This window comes from Narcine bancroftii, chromosome 2 (assembly GCF_036971445.1).
Source record: "Narcine bancroftii isolate sNarBan1 chromosome 2, sNarBan1.hap1, whole genome shotgun sequence".
Classification (NCBI taxonomy): Eukaryota; Metazoa; Chordata; class Chondrichthyes; order Torpediniformes; family Narcinidae; genus Narcine; species Narcine bancroftii.
Genome location: NC_091470.1, coordinates 158885509 through 158912676, shown reverse-complemented (window position 1 = coordinate 158912676; position 27168 = coordinate 158885509). Strand labels below are relative to the sequence as shown.

The 27168-nt window shown below is 40.7% G+C and overlaps 2 protein-coding genes across 5 annotated transcripts in view; one reads left to right on the top strand and one right to left on the bottom strand.

Annotated features, from left to right (window-relative positions):
* Positions 1–459: 459 nt before the first annotated feature.
* szrd1 (SUZ RNA binding domain containing 1) lies at positions 460–25352 on the bottom strand. 4 transcript variants are annotated; one of them, XM_069918902.1, is made up of 4 exons: positions 25333–25352; positions 15217–15266; positions 10767–11018; positions 460–7271 (listed from the first exon to the last, which is right to left on the bottom strand). In XM_069918902.1, the coding sequence occupies exons 1-4, from the start codon at positions 25333–25335 to the stop codon at positions 7169–7171; spliced, it is 408 nt and encodes a 135-aa protein (XP_069775003.1). In that variant the 5' UTR covers positions 25336–25352; the 3' UTR covers positions 460–7168. The 4 variants fall into 4 exon arrangements, with proteins under 4 accessions (XP_069775003.1, XP_069775000.1, XP_069774999.1 ...); XM_069918899.1 differs by lacking the exon at positions 25333–25352 and adding an exon at positions 20224–20563 and having other exon boundaries at positions 10767–11015; XM_069918898.1 differs by lacking the exon at positions 25333–25352 and adding an exon at positions 20224–20560.
* The window catches only part of zbtb17 (zinc finger and BTB domain containing 17), a 40809-nt gene continuing 34083 nt past the window's right edge, over positions 20443–27168 (top strand). The window contains exon 1 of the mRNA XM_069918881.1: positions 20443–20688. The gene's annotated coding sequence lies outside the window, so the exon portion shown is untranslated. The remainder of the gene's footprint in view (positions 20689–27168) is intronic.

The window sequence follows — 27168 nt, the reverse complement described above, 5'->3', positions numbered from 1 at the left end:
AGGAAAAAAAGATGGAAATGAAAAAAACTAATGGAAACAGCCAAAAGTTGTAGTACATTTCAACCATCTTTCCAAATGCTATTTTGAATTAGTTTTAGTGCATTAACAGTTTTAAGTAAACTCAATTGAATAGAGGCATAGCAGAACAAATTTGGAAATCTTGAAAACAGACGTTCAAACTCAAGTAAACTTTTCATGCACCAAGAAAGAAAAACTTTCAAAGTAGTTTATGTGGAAATTAAAAGGTAAAGCTACTTTTCCCTCTTCAGGTGGATTAAAACAACATTAATACAGGGAAGAATTCACCAAATCGAATGACAAGACTGTCATTGAAAATCTAGTAGGTCATACATTCTCTGGTTTTGACTCAGTCCTATACATCAGAAAATATTCTGCAAGCAAAACAAAAAGCAGTTTACTTTCAGAAAATTACCCCAAATCAGGCAAAGGACAAAGACCAAACTTATAAAATTTTACTCAAAATATAGTTAGCTTTGCCAGTCAAATATAAACAGAAGTTATACAGATCATATCCAGCAATCACAGACCAGAACTTTTACTGTAAGAAAGAAAATGCTGCTTTAAAAAGAAATCCAGATGACACTGAAGGATTAAATACAAAAGGAAATCAGCAGCAAAAATTTATACTTTTGACAAGGATGTTTTACAAGCAGTAAATGGTATTTGCACAACTTTCCCAGCCTTCCTGCAAACTAGATTCAACTGAAAAATAGCAGCTGTTAACATTGAATCCCACATCATCAGTAAATTATGACAAACTACAGTGATAGACATCTTGCCTGACAGCAACCAACACAAGATAATTCAACTTGTGTGACAGACATCTAGCAGTTGTTTAGATCATTAAAATGGCACTGGAGTTCTCCATCTTGAGTGCGACAACACACAAGCAACATCTGAAAGAGCCATTCATCAAATCGGCTCCTTGCAAATTTTAGGGATGGTTTCTGACTAAATATTCCCAGAAACCATTTGGTGCTACACAGCAATCAAGCAATTCTCAAAATATTTGCAGGTCTACTTCGGATGCCAACTGATCAACTGCATCATTCTGAAGTTCAAGATAAACACATTTGATTGAAATAGTCACAAGTAAACAGTGAAGTATATACATACAAAATGATAGTCAAACATTTATTTACCTCCCAGGAGATTATACCCTTTAAAGAACTCTCAAACAGTAGAGTCTAAAAGAAAAACTAATAGATTATGATGGTTTGGAAAAATTTGAGATGAAGCCTCTTAAATATTGCAACATACCAATGTCTCATACAAGTATGACAGCTTTTACTGGGGAAGCCCAGATTTGGCAAGTCATAGTATAGCCATCTGTCTGTACTTACCAGACATTAAAACTTTAAAGACGCTAACGGATGGACAGAGGCCTTTTTCTTGCATGGGTCAGTGGAAAGCTGCAGACGTCCTGAAGTTCACCTGCACTTACAACCAAAGTTAGGCTTGATGACTAGACAGAAAAATTACACCTGGACAGGGCATTTCCAAGACTAGTCCTGTTCTCAGAGGGGACACCAGGATTGTCTTGGAAGCTTAGGTCAGGTTTTAGAGGATAATGATGCATTTTGCTAAAGTTATGAGAAATAGAAAATGAATAGCAATAAAGCAGCACATTCTCAAAATAACTATTATAAATCTAGAAACCCAGATAAATACCACTATTGAACCCTTGTTTGACATACATCATTGATCCTTTCACTTGTCTGATCAGTCAGCTTAAGAGAACCTCTATCAGATCATTCATGTTTCAGAGGATTGGTTTTAACCATTAAAAGAAAATCAAAACTAATCATTTGACTACACAAAAATGTATTGTTCCAATTTGGGAATATTCCATCCCACTTCTCTTTTTGTCCCCCCTCTCATCCAGTTGTTTTCAGTTTTAAGGCATTGCCTGCAACATCTTAAATTATATTCCAGGTTACTTGATTGGCATGAAGCTTACTGGCACATTTTTCTAATAGATTACATACAAATGGTAGGTCATGATCCGAGTGGGAACATTTCAGGATCTTAGATATTAAGCTTTTTTTTGCCTTTCTTCCATGATATACTGACATACTAGTGGAATTCAAGAGAAAATTACAATTGCTTAACAATCACACTGAGAACAATGGACACGTCCTGCTTGTATGACATAGATAGTTCTACAGATCTACATCATGATGTAATAATTTTGTTAACAAGTTTATTCAATACAGACAGATTTGCTATTCTTACCAGCATTTTTCATTCAAAGCTCAACAGTTGTTATGCAGGACCATTCTATACAAATTCCAGTCTTCAGAAGATTTAAAAATACCAATAGTGTTGAAGTGCAATTTTTCCTAGTGCAATCCTTAAGAGTGTACTTAATTTCACTATCCCAAGTTGTTTTTTGCCAAGAGCAAAAGGAGAGTGGGAAGGGGATGAGGTGGTAGGCTGCGAGTCCAGAGGAAAATATATGCCTTAATGTAAAATAACATTAGGCCAGCAATCTTCAAGATTCATTCAGCACAGGATGCATTGAGAAAAATTAGGACAAGTGTGTAATTATAAAAACTGATGCACAAGAGAGTAATTTAAAAAAAATAACCAAAACGATATCCTTTAGCAATACTCTCCACAATTGCAAGATTATAGTACCTATAGATTTTGAAAAGTAGGTTTGTAGATTAAACTTGTACCAATACCAATGATATCATTAGTCGAAGGGCTTGTACTGTGCTGTTCTACAACAACATCCAATTCGCTTTATATTATTGAAGATCCCATAGTTTTTTTTTAATTTAAAAATTCCACCCACAAGTATTCAATTCCATTGTAACCTTTAAAGCAGTTTTTGAAAAAGGATTTAAAAATAATAATTTAGACCTACAGCACAGAAACAGGCCCTTTGGCCCATGATGCCCAATTACACCCAATTGGCCTTCAACCCATGGTAGGTTTTTGAATGGTGGGAGGAAACCAGGGCCCATGATGCCCAATTACACCCAATTGGCCTTCAACCCATGGTAGGTTTTTGAATGGTGGGAGGAAACCGGGGCCCATGGAGGAAACCGGGGCCCATGGAGGAAACCCACACTGACACAGAGAGAAAAACTCCTTACAGGCAGCAGATTTTAACTTGGAACGATGTCGCTAACTGCTATACCACTTTAACCCCAGTGTGTCAACCAGTAGCTGATCTCAAAAGATGTGCCTTTGTCACTTTTACACCTGTGTACTGTCAATATTTGATTTTTCCCAGAGGCCTTTTGTGTGCAGGATTTAAGAGGCCAGAGTTTAACTACAAATTGAACTTCTCTTTCTATCCCATAACAATATAATTCACTGTACAAGTATGATTCTTATCATTGATAATCATCTTACTCATGTCCCAGATATTTTACTGGTCATCTGGGAACAAGGTCACTGATCTATTGAAAATGTTGTACTAATTACAAACACACCAAGGGCCTGATTTCAGTAACACTGTCTGGCACATTGAAGGGGGAGGGAATAGGTTTTAACCATTTGGAGGGGAATGGAATGTTACTTCTGAATCTTTTGGGTTTTTTTTTTTAAAAAAGAATTTGCCATTCCTGTTCCTATATTTTACCTCCTAGACCCCTATCTTGGCATTGGTCGTTCACACACGAATGACGTCGAGACATCCTTCAGACCAGTAAAAACAAAACTCGAAATCTCCATTTCCTTACGCATACTGGAAGTACAGTAATTAAAGAGGTGGGACTTACCACGCATATCATCGATACGTGCTATTCATTAGCTTGCTGTTCACAGAATGCCCAGTTAGCTGTAGACTGCAGGCGTTCTGGGAAATTTAACTCCTGGTCTCGGAGCTAAACCTTTTTACGTACCATGCATTCTGGGAAAACAGCAGTAATTTCCTGAAACAGAGCGGCAGTGTGTGTAAAAAAAAAAAAAAAAATTTTGAAAGTGAACATTTTTTTTTAAAAAAAGGGACCGCAGCCTTTACGTAGATGCACTACATTAAAGAGTTCATTTAGAACTCTATCCACACTTTGGCAAAAACCTTGTGAATCCTGTTACCTTACCCTGCATGTTACATCTCACTAGATTTCCAGAAACCATGGTTTTAAAAGTCACTTTCCCTCATCCGTCTTTTAATCTTTGCCTCAACTACACTCCCATGGATCAGTTCCAGAGCCAAAGATGACTGTTGACAATTCTTCTAACAGCAGTCGTGAAGAGATGCAACCTGATTTTGTTCATTGCTCCAGATTCAATCTGTGGTTTTGTGCAGTTGGTGTGTGTAATATGCAACCCCATTTCTGATTTCCCCAACCCAGGTAAACTGAACGTGGCATCTTCCAGAGTCCTTTCACAACCAGATTTCACTGGCACTTTATTTCGCCTGTAGCATTCCAGTGTTAGCAAACAAACTTTTCCTTAATAGTGACCCTCAAAGACAAACTACAAATAACAGTACAACACACACTGCTTTTCGCACCAGTGCCAGCTTTCTGAAGTAAACTAGGATACATGTGCTTCGTAGTACTTTTTTTTGGTTTACCAAACACATGGGCTTTGAAATCAACAACTGCAAGGAGGAAAACCAGAGGTTGATTTTAAAAACACTCATCACCTGATTACATTTCCTGGTTAGAATTACAAAAATATTACTTGCTTGACTGATCCTGTGCATAAACACATTTCCCCTCTCCAGTACTTATCTTAAATGGTCTACTTTCAACTTTCGCACAAACATTTCCCCATCCTGGAAGTAGTTCCCTAGCAATTACATTGACTGAATGACGTAATCTGAACAATGAATACCGTGTCACCCAACTAGATGGTGGCAGTAAACAAAAGCAGCACGATTAAAATTCACCCCTTAGCCATTTTTGGCTAATTGCCATTGAACTTCCATTCTAGAACATAAAACTCATCATATGTTCCCTCTCAACTGTAGAGTTAAACCCCTTTCAGATTTGTATACCATATTACACAGTGCATTAACCCACAGAACCAGTGGGGAGTCAGCTACGTTATCATTTACAAAATGAAGAGTTTCAGGCAATCATTTCAGTTAGGCCAATTTCATGAACACCAGAGATCAGAATTAACCAGGCCACTGATATAACAGTTTGCTTTGAAATATCTCACCAATTTACAAACAACTGAATGCTGGGAAGAAGTTACACGAAGAAAACAATACATTAGCTTTTCATTATAACACAAATGCCTGCGTTTAATTGAACACTGCCAATTATAAAATTTTAAAATATTTCTAGGGCCTGAAATCTTGCCTATTAGTAGCATTTGAATCCTATTCAACCCCAGTCCAAATCAATAGTCAATTTGGATACTTCAGTCAAATAATCTGATGGCTATAAAATTATGAAGCTGGCTGTACTAACAATGGTTTAGGAGTGAGGCAGTTAATTTTTTTGTCCAAGCACTGGTTGAAATGTAACAGAATTCATTAATCTCATCCACATGCCCTAGGGGAAAAAAAGGCATTTTTTTTTTGTTCGCAGGCAGACATACACAGAATGTACACGTTACACAAATACATACACTTGCGCATATGCGCAAACACAAGACCAATGCAACAGCTCGCATGTGAGCCAAACAAAAATCGTACACATGCCCTGTTAACATCAGATGGAGCAAGAAAGTTCTTTAAATCGTAGAAAAAGGCAATGCCTTGAAAAATAAAGAGTATGTACTAGTGATGGACCATAACTGCAACTCCTTGCCTTAGTCACGTACAGCAGGGTGCAGATGCATACAACCACTAGAAAGGAGACAAAAAAAGTACCAAAACCTCAGTTTCAACTAATTGGCCTCAAAACCCTCAGCTTTTCGAAGGAACATTTAATTTGATTTGGAACCATTTCATTTTCCCTCTTTAAAATTTCCATTTCCACCCTTCTCTCTTCCTCCTCTTCAAAACTGAGGAGATTCTCAGATAGAACACTTCTGAAAACTTGCCCAGTTTCTGACAATATTACTGCTCTGCACTGAACCATAATGGGAGCAGCATTAACTATAAGCATGGCCTGTGCCAAAACATCCTCTTAAAAAAAGAGATTTTCTACTACTGCAAGTTATACCTATCCTGCAGGTTATATCAAAATCCAACACACACAAAGCATGGCTGGTGAATTTGAGCATAAGGCAGTGCTGGAATAAGATCACATGACTACAACATTATGCAGTTAACATTTTAAGTGCTACCCTATGGGCCATATTTTAATCTCACCATTCTATTAGTTTTTGTTGTGAAAATAAATCCTGGTGGTCAACTAGAAGCTAGATGCTATGGTTAACCGCTTCCAGGTGCGAGATTTTGTAACATTCATGGCCACGATTAGAGACTCTCTTTTCTCACTCCCCTACTCTGCGACCAGTTTTCCATTAATCAACACGTGTGCTCTCCTATTTATTGAAGGGAGGACAAGATTCTGACAGGAACTGTCTGTGCACAAGGCCACCAACACAGCAATTGCATTCCATAATGCATCTCAGTTTTATGCACCATACAGCCCAAGCCTGTTGCCCACAATCCTTTCCTGAATTATTTTGTGTTCTTGCCCTGTTTCTCCAGATAGATGATATGAAGACATTTATTTTAAATATAGCCTACAATAAATAACTTTAAAATGGGTGCATTTCAGATGGAATTTTTAAACATGTATTACTTAGTAAGGTAACTGACCTCGAGCAATATCTTGCAGTAATGGATCAGGTAGGAAAAACCAAAACAATGCTGTGAAGTGTATGATGAGGAAAAAAAACCATAGCACCCATCACTAATACATAGTCAAATGCTTTTCTGAAATTAAAAGATAAAACGATTGATTGAACATTCTTAAACAGTATTATTGCTGGAGCAAATTTCTGAATAGAAATGGCACACAATATATTCTTGGCCAGTCTGATTGCAAGAAACCTCCCCTTCATGGTTTCTTGGAGAGCTCACAGCAGTGTGCCAACCACAGTGGGCGGAGCAGAGGGTCACAGTGCGCAAAGAGAAAGGTCACAGTGGGCGGAGCAAAGGGGGATCACAGTGCAAGAAGAGCAGATCAGGTCCTCTGCTTGAGTCCGTTTTCTCTGTCCAACACTGCACGCTCAGTCATGGAGAGTTCCGTTTTACAAATCGCGCTTTCGGGCACGCGTTTTATCTGCGTTGTTTGAAGCCTTGTGTACCATCCGGACCCAGGGGTTGTCGAATTATACTACTCTGCTGTCTGTTTTCCTCCAATTGAGTTATCCTGGTTGGCCTGAAGAACAAAGGTTTAATGTCAGAAGGAGATGGTGTCAGGTTATTATTATGGCATTGGCTTTAGTGATGTTTACTGCTTCAGCTAGGATTCTGAAGAGCAAACTTCACTGTCAACTTAAATGAAGAGTCAAGTTCAGTAATAATATTGATCTCAAGAGCATTGCACAACACAATTCAACAAGTTCTTGAAGACAGTAAAAGTTCAAAAGTCTGGATTCCAGAAATCTCGACCACCTGTGAATGCGGACTTCTCAAAATCTCTCAAACTTTTAACATTTAGCAGGCTTTTGTGTGCGTGCATGAGTGCCACGGATGCACAGGAGTCATAGAAATGAATGAACAAGTGTTTAGGAGAAAATATTTGAATAAACTAGCAACATTTACCCGATCATCTTTTCTTTATTCTCCTTAAATAGGAGTTTTAAAAATTCTGCTGAAGAAAATCCAGACCAACCCAATCCTCGAGCTGTCCAGATTTTTACTGTACATTTAAACATGCCCTGTTAACTCATGGACATTTCATCAAAGTTCAGACTTAATCCACCTTTTCAGATGTTTAAATATCAATGTTGAATTAGGAAATCTGTTGGAATAACAGTTCAAGTCATGATGTTCTTGCTGTCCCAGAGTTTTTTGGCAAGGTTATTCTTGCATGGTCCTAAAGTCACCAAAAAAATCTTTCAAAAGTTTACTTTGAGCACAGTGCCACATCAATAGATGAGCCAACCTTTGATCGAAAGGACCGACTGAACATTAACACAGCAACTACATCAGTGCAACCTTTTACCTCCAAGTCACAAGCTTCAGCTCCCTTTTCAAACACCTGGAAAGGTGGGCAGAGGAATGATAAACTGAATTTAATCCTGACAGGTACAGTGATACACAGGGAAGGCAAATGGAGTCAGACATGCACTGTTGTAAAAGGCAAGGCCACCGAAATGTAGATAAGCAGAGGGGCACTGGGATACATTGATGTATCCCTGAAAGTGGCAACAGAGCTGGTTAAAGTGGTGAAGAAGGTATGCAAGCTGGTCCTCACTAGAATACAAAGAACTGGGTTGATATGTTACAACTTTATAAAATATTGCTTAGGCCACAACTGATGGATTGAGTATAGAGTTGGTCGTCATACTATGCTAGAGATAGTTCAGAGGAGATTCGCTAGAACATTGTCTGGAGTCGTCTATCATGGTTAGCGTAAGAGACTGGATTTGTTTCTTGAAGTGGAGGCTGAGAGGTGACCTGATAACCGATGTGCAAAATTAACTCTGTAGACAGTTTTTAAAAAAATTTGGTGGGGATGTTTAAAAGAAAAAAGAAAGCAGAGGTTTAAAGTGAGAGACAAAATTAGAAGAGGCGAGGGGGAAATTCCTCCCCATCGCAGGTCCATGGAGATGGAGGCAGATACTCTTGCATCATTTAAGGGGGATCTTGACAAGTACTTCGATCTGTAGTCCTCTATGCCATGGCAATTTAACCTTGGGAAAATGGGATTAGTGCAGGAAACTACAATATGCTGTGTTGCATGCCTGTGACCATGTTGATTCCTTTTAGCACATACAGCGCTTGGGTTGCAAAATCATTTGCTCACCAAATAGAATTTGATAAAAATTTTTGATGAAAATTGTATCAATTCATGCTTATGCCCAATGATGAACACAGACTCCCGACGAAAAAGCATTCTTCATTTTTAAGATAAAGCATTTCCAACCAAAGCAAGATCTTTTTGTGGTAGATAGTGGCAGAAAACCCAACAGCAGCCTAACCAGCTGCTAATCACATTCCATGACTAATATCAGAAAATGCATTTACTACTTCATTTGCACAGTGAAAAGAAAACCATTGTGCTATGTGTAAACACATATTAACATTGGAACTACAAGCAGTCACTTACAGGTTCAAAATTTATTGCCTTTGTTCAATTATCCAATAGTATTTTTAAAGCAAATTAATTTTATTCTAAGACGGCAGAGACCTACCATCGGTATACCTTACTGACAAACTGAACAAAAACAACGTTTCTCCCCTCACCCCCATGAATTATTTTTACAGGATTGCCTTTCCAAATATCTTCCTATAAACCTGTCAAGACTAATTACAATAATACAATTTATAGGAAAATTGAAACAATGTATTGAATAAAGCAATGCCCTACAAATGTCATCAACGATTGGCCCACCAAAAATAAAAAATTTAATGTTGGCTGCACCAAAAAAAAAGCCCACCAATATAAAAACAACACTCTTTTGGTCCTATGGGAACTAAAAGGACAGGTGGTTGTTAGAAGGTTGAGAGGGGATTTGATAGAGGTATTTAAGATTATGAAAGGGATAGACAGAGTGGATGCGGATAGACTATTTCCGTTAAGAGTAGGAGAGATTGAAACAAGAGGACATGAGTTAAGGGGCAGAGGTTTAGAGGTAACATGAGGGGGAACTTCTTTACTCAGAGAGTGGTAGCGGTGTGGAATGAGCTTGCGGGAGAAATAGTGGCGGCAGAGTCAATTTTATTATTTAAGAAAAAGCTGGACAGGTATATGGATGAGAAGAAGGTGGAGGGTTATGGTCATTGTGCAGGTAGGTGGGACTAGAGAGGAGTGTTTGGTTCGGTGCGGACTAGAAGAGCCTAATGGCCTGTTTCCGTGCTGTAATTGTTATGTTATGTTATGAATTTTTTTTAATTAAAAAAATTAGACATACAGCACACCAACAGGCTATTTCGGGCCTCAAGTCTGTGCTGCCCAATTTACATCCCTGGTATGTTTTTAAACAAGGAAAGCGAAGCCTCCATGCAGACACAAGGAGAACATACAAACTTCTTACAGACAGTGCAGGATTTGAACCCCAGTTTGGTCCCAATCGCTGGCGCGGTAAAGGCATTGCACTAACTGCTACACCAACTGGGCCACCCTATAGGATAGGGCAGAAGAGTGGGCAACTTGGAGATTGTTTGCTCATTCTGTCCCTTATGGAGTTTCTCTTTGTGCTTTTGAACAGCATCGCAAATGGACCTTTATTATGGGTCAGAGATTTTCAGAAGTCAGTGGAGATATTGCATTTCTTCAGAGAGACTTGGCGCATATTCTTGAACCTTATTGTGACTTCCTGGTAATCTCTTCAGTTCAGAAAACGTCTGTTTAAGGAGTTCAGTGCCGAGCAAGAAAACAAAGTCACCTGCCCAATATAACTGACACAGTACAATTAGGTCCTCAACATTGCATAAAATGGCCTGGGAGGAGGCATTGATGTTGGTTGGTGATACTTTTTCAGTCCTTTGAGATGTCTGCTGCATAAAGGTCTAAGAAACTTGCAAGAGAAGTGGCAAAGTTCCTTTAAGAGAAATCTCTTCACCACAGGTCTCATTTCAAGTGTTCACTGTTACCAAATGAAAATGAATTCTGAATACCCTAGTGAAAACTTGGTTGCTATAACATTGTAAATGCAGAACTTTGAAGTTTTAAAATCAATGCCAAGGGTGTTCCAAATGCACTTACCTGTCAGGGTTGGCTTTATCCTCCTCTTCAGGACTCGCACTCCCAAGGATCCTCTTTCGTGCCTCTGCATATTCAGCTTCTCTCTGAGCCAGTGATTTGACTTGTGGCAAAGGCCTCGTTGCAGACTGTGGCAGGTTGACCACCCCATTACTTGTCGGTCTCTTCAGAATGCGGATTTGTGGGGTGCAGGCTGCTGGATGGAGGTCATCCTGTATGACGATGGGAACTTTAGGTGACAGCTTTGATTTCCTGCTAAAATAGGAAATAAATTTAGATTTATCATACTCCGTTGAAGGGCATTCTAAAATGAAACACCACATGTCGGACCACAGCAAATACACAATGTTAAGAACTAGTCGATGCCATCACCAGTCTGTTTACCCATCCTTTCCAAAAGGCTGGATAACGAAACCAAATAAATAATCAAAAACTGAGCCATGGATTCAGAAGGTCCCCCTTGTGTTAGGTCTTCAGATTTCTGTTCCCACACCAGTCCAAGACAATCGCAAGGTTTCTGAACCATCTCCAACTTCACTGCAGACGTTTCCTTCTCTATTATCGATGGGATGACAGCACTCTATTTAACAAGTTCCACACAACTTCAACAGCTAGTGCATCACAATACCTCACACATAATTGTATCCTGATAAATAGAACAAAACATATGGCACAAGTAACAAACCATTTTTGAACAAAATTAGTCAAAGGGTTAAGCTTAAAGGATTGTCTATAACGTTAGATTTAGGGTTCAATTATGGGATCACTGCAACTGAAACCATCCCCCTTAACTGACAGAAGAGCAAAATACAATGCTGATAAAGCAGTCGTAGCGATGGTGCACATACAGGAAGATCATAGACTAGCAAGGATGGGAGAGAAACTGGGACAGAGGACAAGGATGCCAATGTGTGCCAGTGTTTACTGATGCAATAGAGCAAAAGGGATTGGTTTGAGTTGGATGTTAGGCAATTTCAAATTCAGAATAGAAGTGGAGGCTGGCTAAAAATGTAATTTTAGTTGATAAATACAAGGGAGTTTTATGATAAGCCAAGGTATAAAGAGCAAAATTAAAAGGTAGCAACAAACAGTTTCAAGAAAGCTGTGTCAAATCTCCTCTAAAGCTCATCTTGGGGTAATTTGTACTAACTTGTTAACTGGTTTGGTTTACGAAAGTGTCTAGCACACAGCATTTACGATAGGGACTGCCAAAGACAATATAGCTGCTTTGGGTTACTGTCACTGCAGATGTGCAAGAAGACTTTTCTACTCTGAGTAGTTCCACAACATACTTCACAAAAACAACTCTGACATCTCTGCATCATTTAGAAGTATTTACTCAGTCTACACGTCTTCAAGCTCTGGAATGAAGCTAGTGTTAGATGCACGACTATCACAAAATGGCTAATTGATACTGCCTTCTTGAAAAGTTGGGTGTGGTTGAGTCAACATTTGAGGAAGTTTGTTATCCTTCACTGCCCATACCACCTTATAGCCTGAATACACCAGAGATTGTTTGATATTGGAAGCTAAGCAGGCTCAGGTCTGGTCAGTACTTGGAGGTGAGACCTCCTTGAAACACCAGATGCGAGGGGCACTAGACAAAAGTTAAAGAATTTCATGTTACATTCAATATGTAGTATTATGTGACACTTCTGTGGATTGTCACCTGGTCGTGGTGGAGAAGCTTGTGTGGTCCTGTGATCCAGAGAGGGATGTTGTCTGGAGCTATGCTGCTGGTAGGGTCACCCATGGTGGCAAGGTCCCTGACAAAGAACAATCCAACAAAGTCCTCAATGGTGGGACAGGCGGACTAAGTTATTCTGAAGTCAATGACTGTGAAGGCCGACGAAGGCTGCAACAAGCCCATCAGTTCCAATCATCGTGGTTTCCATGCTATTGGAACTAATTGGTTGATTTGTGAAGTATTGTGTGCTTCTTGAAACGCAACATTAAGTACACGTTAAACAAATACACACACAGGCATCTTCGCACTGTAGATCAATGGGACTAAGGCCATCATCCTCGACTACGAGGGCACCATGATGCCGATTACATGATAATAATGGAATCTTTACTTTTAGATATTTATCAGTAAAATAACATGCATCACCATAATTCAGACAAATCACCAGAACTAATAATGCATTCAGTTCACACTAAATAAGAAAAAATCCAGAGGAAAATTGCCAACTTCTTAAATTAGAAAAGATTTCCACCTGAATTTCCCTAATTGCCTTCTCTCATGCACATGGTAACAAGAACTGGAGTTCTCACTAACTCCTGAATCAATAGGAAAACGCCCTTCAGTACAATCCCACAGCTACGGTCAGTCCAGCCATTTCAATAGATAATGGTAAAAGGCAAGCCAATGGCCATGGCCAACGTAGCATTTGATTGCCATTAGCCCAGTGGTTCTCAACCTCCATTACTAAACACAAAGCAGCATAGCCTTAACACTTCACTGTCCTGGTCCACTTGGAGAACAATACTTCATACTCCAGGCTGTCGTTCATTGACTTCAATTTGGTGGAATATGATCATTCCCCAGAGGCTGGTGGAGATGCTCTCTTTGCTGGAGCTCAACACGCCTCTCTGTAACTGGATGCTGGACTTCCTGTCGGAAACTCAGTCTGTCCAGGTCGGTAGCAGAATATCGAGCACCATCATTCCACACAGCTGTATGCTCGGCCCGGTCTCGTTCATGCTACCTACCTACGACTTCATCACCAGATCAAGTTCCAACAGTGTCACCAAGTTTGCAGATGACAACACTCGTTGGCCTCATCATCAACAACGATGAGTCACACTATACAGAAGAGGTGGAAAATCTTACGAAATGGTGCAAAAGTAAAACCGAGACTCAACGTGGACAAGATGAAGGAGATGATCATGGACTTCAGGAGGACCAGGAACAACTACCCTCCACTACACATCAACTCTGAAGTAGAGAACACCAAGTTTCTTGGACCCAACGTAACTAGTGACCCATCGTGGAGACTCAACATCTTGTCAGAAAAGCGCAACAGTACTTCCTAAGAAGACTGAAGCAGGCAAGGCTACCAGCCACCTTTGTCAACCTTCTATAGGAGCTCTAACGTGAGCGTCCTGGCCAGCTAAATCAGTATGGTACTGTTGCTGAAGAAAAATGGATGGAATTCAATCCACAGGACTATAAGAGTGGCAGAGAGGATGACTGGAGTCTGCATATTTTTGCACTGAAGACCGGAAAACACCATTTCGTCAGGTTGTACTTGATGGCAATAAATTTGACTTGGAGCAAGTCTGCATACTGGGTCAGGATCAAGACAATCCTCCCTCAATAAATGCCTAGATTAGAAGAGAAAATCATCTCTAAACAAATATATATATTCAACTTTTTGTACTAAAGTGATGTGTACATTTCACCTGAATGTCTTCGATGCAGTCTTGAAATTGTTGCTAACTAGATTTACTCTCTTCAGCAAACCTGCAAAAACTCCCAAGGATACTCACTTGCAGGTATTGCAAGAAGCTACCCAAGTCAGAAAACCCCATCTGGAAATCAGTACTTAAAAATGTTTCCCTTCACTAAATCTGCGGAGCTCCTATCAACTTGTGGGCCAGATTGGCTTTATGGTTAATGTTGATGAGAAAAATGAGCAGGACACATCAACCAGCAAAGCAAGTTAAATTTTGCCCGATGTGTATTCCACAGTTAGTATTCCACAGTTAATATTTCCACCAATCAGACACCAGAACTATAATTTTCAGTCCTTCCTGCACAAAGAATTAAAGGGCAACTCCAAATTTATGATACAAATTAAAATGCAGTACTTAACTACTAAAGCGCAATCAATGGAAAACGAATTTATGTCCCAAACCACTTTACAGTCAAACTACAGTGAATAGTCAAATTATAACAAGAAACATGGATGCCAATTGTGAACAGCAAGTTTGCACAAAATGTAGTGTAATAATTAACATCATTAAAGCAAACAGGGTTAAATGGCGGTGCCATGGATTTTGTTCCCTATTCTTACCCAGCCCAAAGGAAATGGCACCCTCATTGCTGCATGAATATATCACCTAAGATGTTTCTGTTCAAGTAGAAGAGCAATTGAACTCATACTTTTCCAATTCAGATGATATGCTACCAAATGAATAATGTTTCACACTCAGAGTTTAGTAAATTAGTGAACAACAATGGCAAAACATACAAGAGCACTTTAAATGAAAAAAACATTAGAGTAATAATTTAAGGCAGTACAACTCTCTGAGTTGGCTATTTGGGGAATAAAATAAAATTTTAAGTAAAACTGAATATAGTTTTTCATCCAGTGCTATACCAGCAAATAATAAATGATTGGGGCAGAAGTGAGTACTTCAAATTTTACAGAATGAGGCAATTTCTAGACAAGCCTTCAGGGGGAGCCAATAAATAATTATTAGAAAACTCAGAAAAATTTCTTACTTTTCCTTCTGCTGGATCTTTAGCTTTGCTTCCAGCCGTCGCTCAATTTCCTGTAAGAAAGGAACATGCGCAAATATGAGTTTTATAAAGCAAAGATCAGTTGAACTCTAGGTGCAAACAGGTGGACACAAAAGCCAAGTGCAGATAAAGTCAGGATTAAAGGCAGTAAAGATAGTGTGAAAACAGAGCCAAGGTAAAAGGAACAGGCAATTAAATTGCTAATTAAAGCTGCTACCAGTTATGTAATTATCAAAATTGACATTGCCTGTGTCTAAACTGGGGATTCTATACAAGAGTTTGATAGAAGCATTTTGATTTGCACTCATTTTAAAATAGAAAGTGAAAGAGGCATTTGGGCCAGTAACCACACAAATCAATTTGAATGATTGCTTCAAATGTTGCAGTCCCTGCAAATTGCACAAAATTTTTTATCAGAATTCTCTCTGCAGGTGTACTAAAACTTCGAATGGAATGAAACATTATGCAAATGTAATCAGCCTCTGAAGATCCTCACTTTGCTTAGTTTTGGTTCAAGTCTGAGCCTCATACAAGACTTCAGTCTAATAGCAACTCTGCAGATGGCACGTGTTCCCTTAAAATCACATTCCATCATGATAAAACCAAAAGGTCACTAACAATCTATTTTAAAAAAAAACATGGAATTTTCTAAACTTCTGCATTAATTCCTCATAAAATAATTTATGCACCAACCACCTCACACTAAAGTAGCTGCCTCTTTTTCCACAGACTGAGGATGGTAGGAGTACAGGTGTGATCAGTAATTCAAGGTCTCAGCTTGTTCAAAATCCACATATCCATTTGTGGGTAGTTGAACCTAGCATCCCAAATTCTTGGGTCAAAGCAGAAACTATCAACTCCTCACTCACCTGCTACTAACAAGTCTCTGTCAGATATTAATATTAAAAGATCTTTTCAATATATTATTCTGTAATTGTTATGACACTTCATTCATTGATTTGAACAATTCTGTGAGAAAGGTTCCTCAAACGAGGGACAGCAGTCTTCAGGATAGATTGGAGTGAATGGGATTGTATTCTTTGGAGAAGGCCAAGGGGACACCTTAAAGTGTTCAAAATTAATTGGAGTTTTGACAGAGTGGATGGAAGCTCCCATTAATGGAGAAGTCAAGAATTAAATATCACTGTTTAAAACAAAGAGGATGAGAATTAATATGACAGAAGAATAGCACATGGTCTGGAATCCTGAAATGTACTCCTTCAAGAGGGAATTGGATAACTATATGGCAAAGAAATTGTTGAATGGCTCCATTGAAGCTAGGTAGTAAGACTAGAAAATTACCCCAGTAGAGCAACAGCAAGGTCACCCATGCTTTATCCATTGCAAGCCCTAAATAGCAGCCCAAGCACCTACTAATGCACTAAATGGCCAGTTTGTAAGATGCATTTAATATTTATTGTCGTGTACACATTCACCAAAATTCTTACTTGATACAGCAAAACAGACATTTCGGAAAAAAAACACAAGAAACATCACATTAAAAAATAGATGATACAATAGGTAGGTGATAAATATTCACGCAGACTATCCAGTTATGATGATCAGCGTGACTGGGGGGAGGGGGAGGGTAGTTCAAGAGCCCAAGATTCATTAGAAATAAACTGATCCAGAACCCATGCTTTAATCCATTGTTTCTAAACTCAGTCATAGTTATCACAGCTCAGGACATCATGGACAAAAACCCTCCCTACCATCCAGAACATCTACAGGGAATGCTGCTGTCAGAGAGCATCACCCAACACGTACTCAGTTCTCGCAGCTACTATCAGGAAAGAGGTATCAGTGCCACAAGACTCGCACCACCAAGTTCAGGAACAGCTGCTACCCCTCCACCATCAGACTCCTCAACCACAAACTCAATCAGGGACTCATTTACAGAATCTTACATTTGCACTTTATTGATTTCTATCCTCTCTCTGTTTTGCATTTTCTTCAATTTCTTTGTTTACATTGAGTCAGTTTTTTTTTGCACTACCAATAAGTGGTAATTCTGCCTCACCACAAGAAAAAGAATCTCAGGGTTGCATGTTATGCATGTATTCTGAAGTTTGAAACTCTTTGCCAGTAACAGCTCATTGGTGTAACAACTGTTGCAGATTCCAAACACAGCTCATTTAACTCACTCCCAAATTTGAGTAGATACTCTTGTCCAGCAATGGAGATGCTACTTTGTGGGAGATCTTAGTTCTGTCAGATGAAGCATTAAACCAAGGTCCCATCTTGTTGGTTTGATAGATTCTTAAGAACCCATATCATGAACTGGACAGATGCTTTGGTATTTTGCTGAACATCTTCAAAGATCACCTAAATAAACTAATTAGCTATTCATCCATATTTCATGTAAACTATTTACTAAATATGCCTTCAACAGCCAGTGCATTTGAGAAAATAATTATTCTAAGTCTTCAATTCTGCATAATGGATCTTTGTATTTGTGAATGAAACACTTCCTTAACAATTCTCTTACACACCTGGATAACTGGATAAGGTTAAAGAAAGAGGGAAAGATGTGCACTTTCATTTTTGATTGTAACATTTCAGTTCTGTTTTTATGTAGACTATTACATTTAGTGATCCTGTGCTCAATCAATAGCTATGAAGAAATCAGGAATTTTCTACAAAAGGCAAAAGTGTAATCATTAACTAAAAAAAATGCTGGAATCATTGACAAGGTCACACAATCTGAACTGAAGTACATGTGTGAATACCTGAAACTTTAAATTATCACATTTACTTACCAGTCCACTAAATATTTTCAGTTTCTATAAACTTGATTTCATTTATAAGTAGTCTTCCTTTATTAGTCTTCAGTTTATTTGAAACCTGAATAGTGTGACACCAAACTCTTCAATCTGCCCAATCCCTTTGCCAACAGCCCTGATAGTAATATTCAAGCTTCAGATTTGAAAACATCACACAAACATAAGGAAAACATTTTTTACTTTCAAGTCTATTACACTGAATGGCAGAAAAGGAAGTTCCACAACTCTAGGCTTAAGAACATTTTTCTTTCCCAATACCTATCAGGCTCTTGATAAACACTGCTCCAGGTCCACTAAAAACCTGACTAATGCAAGAATTTGTATATCTATATATTTTTTATATATATTTAAACACCAATTGCTAATGTGCATACTTATCTATTCTTTTTACATTCACATTTCCCCCATTGTACTTTACATAACTGTGCAAGAAAAAATTCATTATATCTGTACATTGTTCATGTAGACAATAAACTAATTGTCCAGCAAAATAAAAACAATGTCACAAAGCTTGTACTATCATTAGCTATTTTAAAATCCAAATGGAGCTATCTCAAATGTTTTTTTTTATTTATTCAAGTAGGCTTTAATGAATTTGAACTTTATTCAGATAAAGTTGTGAAGGCTGCGGAGACATTATTGAAGGTGAACACACTGAGTGTACAACTCAGTTGCTGCTGAAGACCTGAAAAAGCTAAATTACGTCCCTGGCCGATTCTTTCTGAAAATGCTTTTATCAGTGAACAATCATCTTAAATTACCAAGGCTTTGAATAATCAATATGAAAGGGCACATACACTGTTGATGAGTCAATACATTTTCTTTTAGAGACTCAAAATCCTAGAATTTATTTTCTTGTCCTTTTATTTACTTCCATACATGCGACATCCTGCCTAACATACCTTTGTCATTCACTGGACTTCTTCAATTTAGAAAGTTCAAAAGGTGCTGACAATGTTGGACAGACCTGGTTGCAAACAATAACATAGTAGTAAAATCTAATGAAGAGCACCTTTCTTCAAAATAATTTTAACTCTCCTAGAAACAGCAATACTGGGTGGGTTCAAGACTCTCAACTGAGATCACTGCTCTGAACACCATGTTATTTCCAACTTGATTTTAAATGTCATGCAAGTCCTCGTTATCATAAAGTTTTCCATTTTCCAGCAGATTAGCTTGATCCCAATTTACACTTTAAAGCTTCTTTTAAAGTTTGGCTACCTTTTCATCAGCTTGCTTCTTCATTTAAAAAAATAAAACAATTAAAATGATGTCAATGTTTCAATATACAAATCCTTTCCCACCATTGATAATGGCCAAAAACAACAGCAGTGAAAAACTTTAAAGGTCATGAGCTATGTCACTCCCTTTATAAAGGGACCAAAGCAAAATAGAGAATACTATGGGGGTCCGTTTCTAAACAATCACAAATACATTGCAGTTATAGTATTGAACATATTCATTATATATATTTTTTTATTTATATTTTAAAAAATCTGCATCGTTCTTCAGAAGTACCCTTTAGCTTTGAAGAAACAGAAGTCTAGTCGCACTTCGGAAAATTACACACAAATGTGTGCAAAAGGTTCACTTGTTTTAGAATCCTGGTTTTCCTGTCAATGTTTTTTCGACGCTAAAATTCCAACGTGTTGGTGTCAATTCGCTTAACCATAACTTGATTGGAGGTGGTGAACTTAGTTACTCTCCTTTATCTTTCCCAAGAAAGTTAAGGGGGGGGGGGGGGAAATATGCCTGTCCACTGCTGGGAGCTGCCAAACTCCAATTGCAGAGGATACATTACCTCCATTGGTCTGGAATCCGCATCACTCGTTTCCAATGCCTTTTCTGGTCATGTTACTACGGTATTTAGTCTCCCCGCCTTTGCCAACACGCTCTCTATGAAGAAGGTGGCTAATCCAAGCTGGTGCTCAGGCCTTGCCCGGGTTCCCACCCGCCCTCTCACACGCACACCACTCCCCTGCTGCCTGATCCCACACTTGTGGCCGACACTCACCGCGACCCTTCAGCAGGTCTACTCCTCTCTCCCCCCCCCCACCCCTCCCTCTCTCTCTCTCTCTCTCTCTCTCTCTCTCTCCTTCCTTCGCCCGATGCCTCCACCTCACTGGTTTCGCGGCCTCAATTGACCGGAAGGCCTGACTTCAATGAAACCCGGGTCTCTCCATCGCTTCGCCTCCATGCTCCTTACCCCACTATCGGCTGCTTCCTCCCAATTATCCGCGATTTCCTCATCTTCCATTTTAGCTGTTCAGCTCACTCGCCCCCGCTCGCACAGCGCATGCGTACAATCCCCTGCGCGCAGCCGCAGTGCACGATCGCCCGAGGCCGCGCAGCCGCAAACCCCGGCCCCAAAGCGCCCGGGGCGGGGGGAAATCGCTCGTTTCTTGCATGCGCAGTTCAACCCAAGGGCCGTTCTCAGGGGTGGAAGAGGTCCCGGCTCCTGGGCATGCGTACTAGCAGCCGTGCGGGAAGCCCCGGCTATAGCAATCGATCGGAGAGTGATAAGATGGCGACGACGGCGGGGCCCAGCTAGCCCGAAGCAGCAGCACGGCGAGCGCGACGAACCTCGATAGCAGACCCGAAAGAGGGCAGGGAAATCGAACCGGGGACCCAGCAACAGCCCGCAGGGGGGGAATTAATTTTTAAAAAAAAGGTGAGAAGAAGATTATGTTGGGGAGCGGGCTGGGGACATTGAAGGAAGGGCACTGCGAGAGGCCGCTCTCTCCGCCATCATTGAGCCGAGGCAGGGTCCGCCAGCCAGGCGCGCTCAAACAATGCGTGGATCAATAGATACAGAGGGGGCTAATAGAGCACAGAGACGACCATGCACTGATCAATTGATAGGGGAGGGGAGCGGATCAATGGGGGCGGTTGCGGAGTTCTCAGCTCAGATGGGAAATAACAAGAAAGAAAGAGAAGCCAAGGGGGGGGGAGGGAAGGGAAGGGAAGGGGGGGGGGAGGGAAGGGAAGGGGGGGGGAGGGAAGGGAAGGGGGGGAGGGAAGGGAAGGGGGGGGGGGGAGGGAAGGGAAGGGGGGGGAGGGAAGGGAAGGGGGGGAGGGGAGGGAAGGGGGGGAGGGGAGGGAAGGGGGGGAGGGGAGGGAAGGGAAGGGGAGGGGGCAACGAGTGGGGGGAGGGGAGGGAAGGGAAGGGGAGGGGGCAACGAGTGGGGGAGGGGAGGGGGGCAACCGCCTCTTTCCTGGACACACTCGTGCATGGGATGGTGAAGGACTTTGCAGAGGTTTGGAACACTTCGACAGACGTGTTGGTGGAGAGTGAGCATCGCAGTCCGGTAGTGGGGACCCCAGAGCACAAAGCCCCGCAAAAGGTAGTGGGCGCAGGCAAAAACCCCTCCGCACCATCAAGCTTGTTGGAGAGCGGCAGCCAACGTATTCCACTTTTACTCGGCCGTTTTAAAAGACGGGAATTGGCCACCTTTTAACCGCTTCACTTGTCTGCGTGATTTTTCATCCCGTGGATGATCTATTCAGTGCGAATAACCCCACCTGGCTTTTAACGCTGGTCAATTAAGTGGGATCTCTGAGTAAAAGGGGGTAATCAAGGATTCACTCCACCCAGCCCAAGCCCTGTTCTCGCTGCTGCCATCAGGAAAGAGGTGGAGGGTGCCACAGGACTCGCCCCACCAGGTTCAGAAACAGCTGCTCCCCCTCCACCATCAGACTCCTCAACAACTAACTCAATCAGGGACTCATTTTAGGACTCTTACCTGTGTACTTTATTGGTTTTTGTTATTCTCTCTGGATTAGTTACATTTCTTTATTGGCTTACATGTGTACATTGTGTGTAGATTTTTTTTTGCACCATCAATAAGTGGTAATGCTGCCTGGCCCACAGAAAAAATGATCTTACGGTTGTTTGTATGTGATGTCAATATCTGACAATAAATCTGAGTGTAAACCTGAATGTCTCTTGTATTCATATGTGAGTTCTTAGACAACACATGGATGAAGGAAAAGGTTTTTTACTTTAAAGTTGTTGTAAACCGCACCATGAGGCTGCAAGCCTCCATTACAGATCTTGGATACTGCAGATTCCTGCTCTGTGTCAGCTCCTGCTGGCAGCCAAATATAATCAAACGGGAGCTATAATCCTGAAGGCATTGCTAGTGGCATTGCAACCATGATCACTATAATTACAACAGTGTCAGTTTCCAGGGAGATGTTTGGGTGGAGATCAGGCAACCGGGGGAAAAAAACCCCAAAATGCTGGGGAAGGTCAGCAGGTCAAACAGTGTCCTTTATGTAGCAAAGGCAAACCGATGTTTTGGGCTTGTGCCCTTCATCAAAGTTTGAGAAAACTCCGGTAAGCTTCTGAACAAGAGTAGGGGGGACGAAGGAGTGGTGGTGAGGCAGGAGAATGATAGGTGGAGAAAGGAGGGAGGGGACAGCAACAATGAGGGGAGAGGGGATGGCAGGGCACTATGGGTGAAAGAACTAGAAGGACAGGAAAAATGGGGAGGGAAAAGAAAAGACAAACAGGTTTAATGCAAAGCAGTAAAGTCAACGTTCATGCCACATGGCTGGAGGGTGGAAAATAAGGTATTATTCCTCCAATCTGCAGGTGAGGCAATACGTAAGGATTGACATGCGAGTGCAGGAGTGTAACCCAGAATTGAAGTGGCTGTGACCTCCCAGGGGAGAGGCAACAAGGAGAGGTCCCTCCAACATAGAGTTTGAGGATGGCAAGATACAGAGAGAAGGGCAGAATGGTTGTCGTAGCGGTTAGTGCAACGCCTTTACATCGCCAGCGATCAGGATCGGAATTGTGTTCGAATCCCGCGCTGTCTGTAAGGAGTTTGTATGTTCTCCCTGTGCCTGCGTGGGTTTTCTCTGGAGGCTCTGGTTTACTCCCATCCCCTTCAAAAAAACATACTGTTGTGTTGGTTAATTGGGTGGCACAGACTCTCGGGGCCGAATTGGCCTGTTACAGTGCTGTATGTCTAAATTTTTTTTATTTAAAAAAAAAAGTGGTTGGGGAGGGAGAAGGCTAATCTGTTTGGAAAATAGGGAAAGAAATCGACGCTAGGGACAGGAGAGCAGTGAGGAATAACAAACAGAATAACATGCAGTTTGAAGTAAGCAGATGCCACAGGGTCAAAAAAAGAAGGAAGCAAACTGCGCTAATCCGTTAAGCCTAGTCTGTGTTTCATGAAACATGTTTCCTGTTGAAGAAAATCAATAACAATTTACATTCAGAATCACAATTTATTGTCATGAACATGTCGGGAAATTTGTTGTTTTGTGGCAGCTTCACAGTACAAACAATTATATTAAAAACCTTGCAAAATAAATAAAAATAGTGCAAGAAAAAGACAAAGTAAGGGTGTCTCTGGTTCATTGATCATTCAGGAATTTGACGGCAGAGGTGAAGAAGCCGTCCTTGTGCTGCTGAGTGCTCGTCTTCAGGCTCTTGTACCTTTTTCTCAATAGTAGCAGAGAGAAGAGGGTGTGGCCTGGCTCTTGTACCCTTTTCTCGATAGTAGCAGAGAGAAGAGGGTGTGGCCTTTATCCTTGAGGATAAAGGCTTTTTTTTTAAAGACACCCCCTCTTGTAATGGTCCTCAATGGAGTGAAGGCTGGTGCCCGTGATGTTACAGGCCGAGTTAACAGCTCTTTGGAGATTTTTTTCTTCTCCTGTGCGGAGGCACCTCCATACCAGATAGTGGTGCAACCAGACAGAAAGCTCTCCACAATACACATGTGGCAGTTTTTGAGAGTCCTCTGCGACAAAGTGAATCTCCTCAAACTCTACAAAGTCTAGCCGTTGACAAGCCGCCTTTGAGATTGCATTATCGTGGAGGCTCCAGGACCAATCCCAGGAACTTGAATTTCTTGACCCTCTCCACTGCTGATCCCTCAATGAGGACTTGTTCATGTTCTCATGAATTTCCTCCTGAAGTCTATAACCATCTCCTTCTCAGCCATTTAATTTTTACTTTTTTTAAATTTTAATTTAGACATACAGCCCATTTCGGCCCAAGAGTCCTTTGCCACCCAATTTACACCCCATTAAACCATCCTGGTATGTTTTGAATGGTGGAAGGCAACTGGAGCCCCTGGAGAAAACCATGTAGACACAGGGAGAGCATATAAACTCCTTACAGACAGCGTGGGATTCGAAACCTGGTCCGTTCCCAATCCTGTAAAGGCGTTGCACTAACTACCTCGCCAACCATGCTACCACTCATTAAGTAAATAAGAACTTGTATTTTCAATGGTTTAGAAACTTGGGCCACTTTAAAAAAAAATTCCATATGGTTTAAACCTGGAAAGAACATAAAAAATAGAAGTAATATTAGGCGATCCTAATTAAAACAAGGGAGATGCTGAGATTATATGTCCCTTATAAAAGAATATAACTCAGGGCATAAGGTATCGACTTGGACAAGTCAAATGAGGGAATCTCTAAGAGAAGAAACAACCTTTGAAATCCTCTGTTTCAGTTGTGCAGACTGGATTACAAATAAATTGGTCAGATTTTTGGTTGATTGAGCAGTCAAGGATCCTGGGGAACAAGCAGTAAAGTGGAATGAGGGCCAGGGTCAGATTAGTCCTAATTTCAATGGATGACTCAGCAGTCCCTGACTGGAAGAACTCAGCATGTTGACTTGCATTAGTGGGAGAAAATGAATGGTCAGCATTGCTCCAGATTTGCATACGACAGTGTGTCTCCTACAGTGTGTTCCTTATGTAGGCCATACGGCCCCTGGAGCCTTTCCTAGTATTTAATAATTTATGGCAGTTTCTGTACCTAGTCTAGTTTTTTACTGTAACCCAGTGTCCAAAAATCTCTGCCTTGAATATCTTAATTAAGAGTTAACAGCATCCTGAGTAGAGAATGATTTAGATCCATCTCAGGGTGAGGGGAATCCATGCATTGCTTGTACATGAAGGGACAACATTTTTCCCCCCAAAAGATTTGCTTCCTGAAAGAAAATTGGAGATTATGGTAGACAACTTTAAGATGAACACAAAGATAATGTCAGATTTGCTGGATCACGTAGGAAGTTGGAGAAACGTTAAATTAACTTATTTTGAATTTATCATGTTTAATCACATAATAATGCTGACACATTGCATTAGTTCAACTGACCCAAAAATGTTTTACGGGTGGCAAAACATAGGATTCTGTTGATACTGTGGTTAAGTGAAAAAACACACAAATGCTGGAGAAACTCAACAGGTCAGACAGTGCCTTTATGTAGCAAAGGTAAAGATATATCACCAACATTTTGGGCTTGAGCCCTTCAATTTTACTGCTGATTTTCATTGGTACTCACCATCTGATGGCTCTCATGTCAGTGTTATCATTCATTTAGATTTCCACGATTTGCATCCATGTTTTCTGTTGATTGGATCTGATGGTTAGTTCTTAGAAAGTCATCTTAGTTTCAGATAATAATCATTAACATAGTTCAGAGATTCATGTCTTAGATAGGTCATCAAGCATAGTACTATACCCATTTTGGTAAATAATTACTCCCTGGGACTTTCAAAGATAGCAGTGGATAACATATTTGAAAGCTTCCTAAATGAGTGCCTATCAGTTCAGGTAATAGCAGCCAGGAGATGTGTTGCTTACATTTTCCATTATGTCTTTGGTGTACATGAGGCAGCTTGTTGATTTAAATAGATTATAACCTGTGTAAATATTCACGGGTTCTAAGCCAGAAGGTAGGAGAGACGGGACAAAAAGCAGGCAGGCATCAGAGAGAAAGGGAGAAGAATGGGAGGGGAAGAGTCGAGACTGTGAGAGATGGGAAAATTGACCTAAAATTATGAACATGGAAGAAACTAAAGTTCATCAGTAAAATGGCTGAAACCAGTTCAAACAGGATAAGTTTGGGGCTTAGGATGCAGGAAAGCAGAGTCAGCACGATTAACATAAGAATCTTCTATCCTTTGTGACAAGACCATAGGACTAAGATAAGGAATGGTAAGGTACAATAGAATGTAGGAAGTTGAGGTAGTCTGGATCAGATAAGGGTCTCCTAGCCCTGGACAGAAGTACCAAGTCATACATTTCTAATTAGCTAACCATACACAGATTTATACATATGAAATTAGCCAACCCTAGATAGAATGAGTCAACTCTGCATATCAAGAGACTGTAGCCCTGAGAATCAGGAAGGTGTGAATAAGGACAATGACATGAAGGGACACCGACAGGATAACCCCCCCTGGTTCTCCAAGTATACTGAAATTGCACGTAGGCAGGCAGGATTGCCTAATGCCAAACCTCTCCAGCAGGAGGCAGAAGAATGTAAGGGGGAGGGTATTCCTACACTGAAATCAACTGTATAAAAGTTGGGTGAGCCCCAGTGTGTGGGTGTATTCCCAGGGTAAGGGGAAGCACCCAACTTTGCATTGTTGTAGTAATAAATGTTCTTTGTTCTCAATTTTTGTCTCGAGCAATTTCTTTAAAGGTACTTTAATTTCTAACAAGACCAACAGATAAAAGGTGTTAATTGGATATGATGAGGAAAGGTGAAAATTCATTTTGTCTCTGAAAGGAGACAGAGGGAAAAAGTAAGAGAGGGAGAAAGAGAGAGACAGCACTGAGGGAAATGAGATGGAGATGAAGATGGGGGAGGGGGAAAGGCAGATGCCTTCCTGTTCTTTGCTTATACCTTGAGGAAGGGCTCAGGCACAAAACGTCAGTAATAGATCTTTACCCCTCATGGATGGAGACCGGCTGAGTTCCTCCAGGTTTTTTTGTGTGTTTTTACTACAATTACAACACCTGTAGACTTCGTGAATCACAGCTATTTGAGTGTTAGCTGCTCTGGATCCTCTGCATGCAATATCGGAGACGTGTGAAAGGGAAGCAGAAGAACATTGTACTATAGGAGAGATCAGTGCCTCCTTTTCTGGTTCGGAGCCACATCTGTAGGAAGAGGTGAAGTGCCAGTTGACGAAGTAGACAAAGGCGATGTGGTCAAACAATAATCATGGCTTTTATTGGCAGAAAATCATGGTACAATAATGAAAGACAATAGGTGCATATACAGTTATATCCAAGGGGAGTGTCCTTAACAGTAGAAATAATTCACAGCCAATGTTAGTACAGCAAGGCTCGCCAGAGGGGAGTCAGGCAGCTTGGCAGACAGTCTCTC

What these genes read in the sequence shown, in the direction of transcription:
- szrd1 (XM_069918898.1), bottom strand. Translation starts at nt 20,274, where the DNA reads ATGGAAGATGAGGAAATCGCGGATAATTGGGAGGAAGCAGCCGATAGT. An exon ending in AAGATCCAGCAGAAGGAAAA is followed by an intron (nt 11,019 to 15,216) that starts GTAAGAAATTTT and finishes TTCCTATTTTAG; the next exon opens with CAGGAAATCAAAGCTGTCAC. An exon ending in GATAAAGCCAACCCTGACAG is followed by an intron (nt 7,272 to 10,766) that starts GTAAGTGCATTT and finishes TTTGTTCTTCAG; the next exon opens with GCCAACCAGGATAACTCAAT.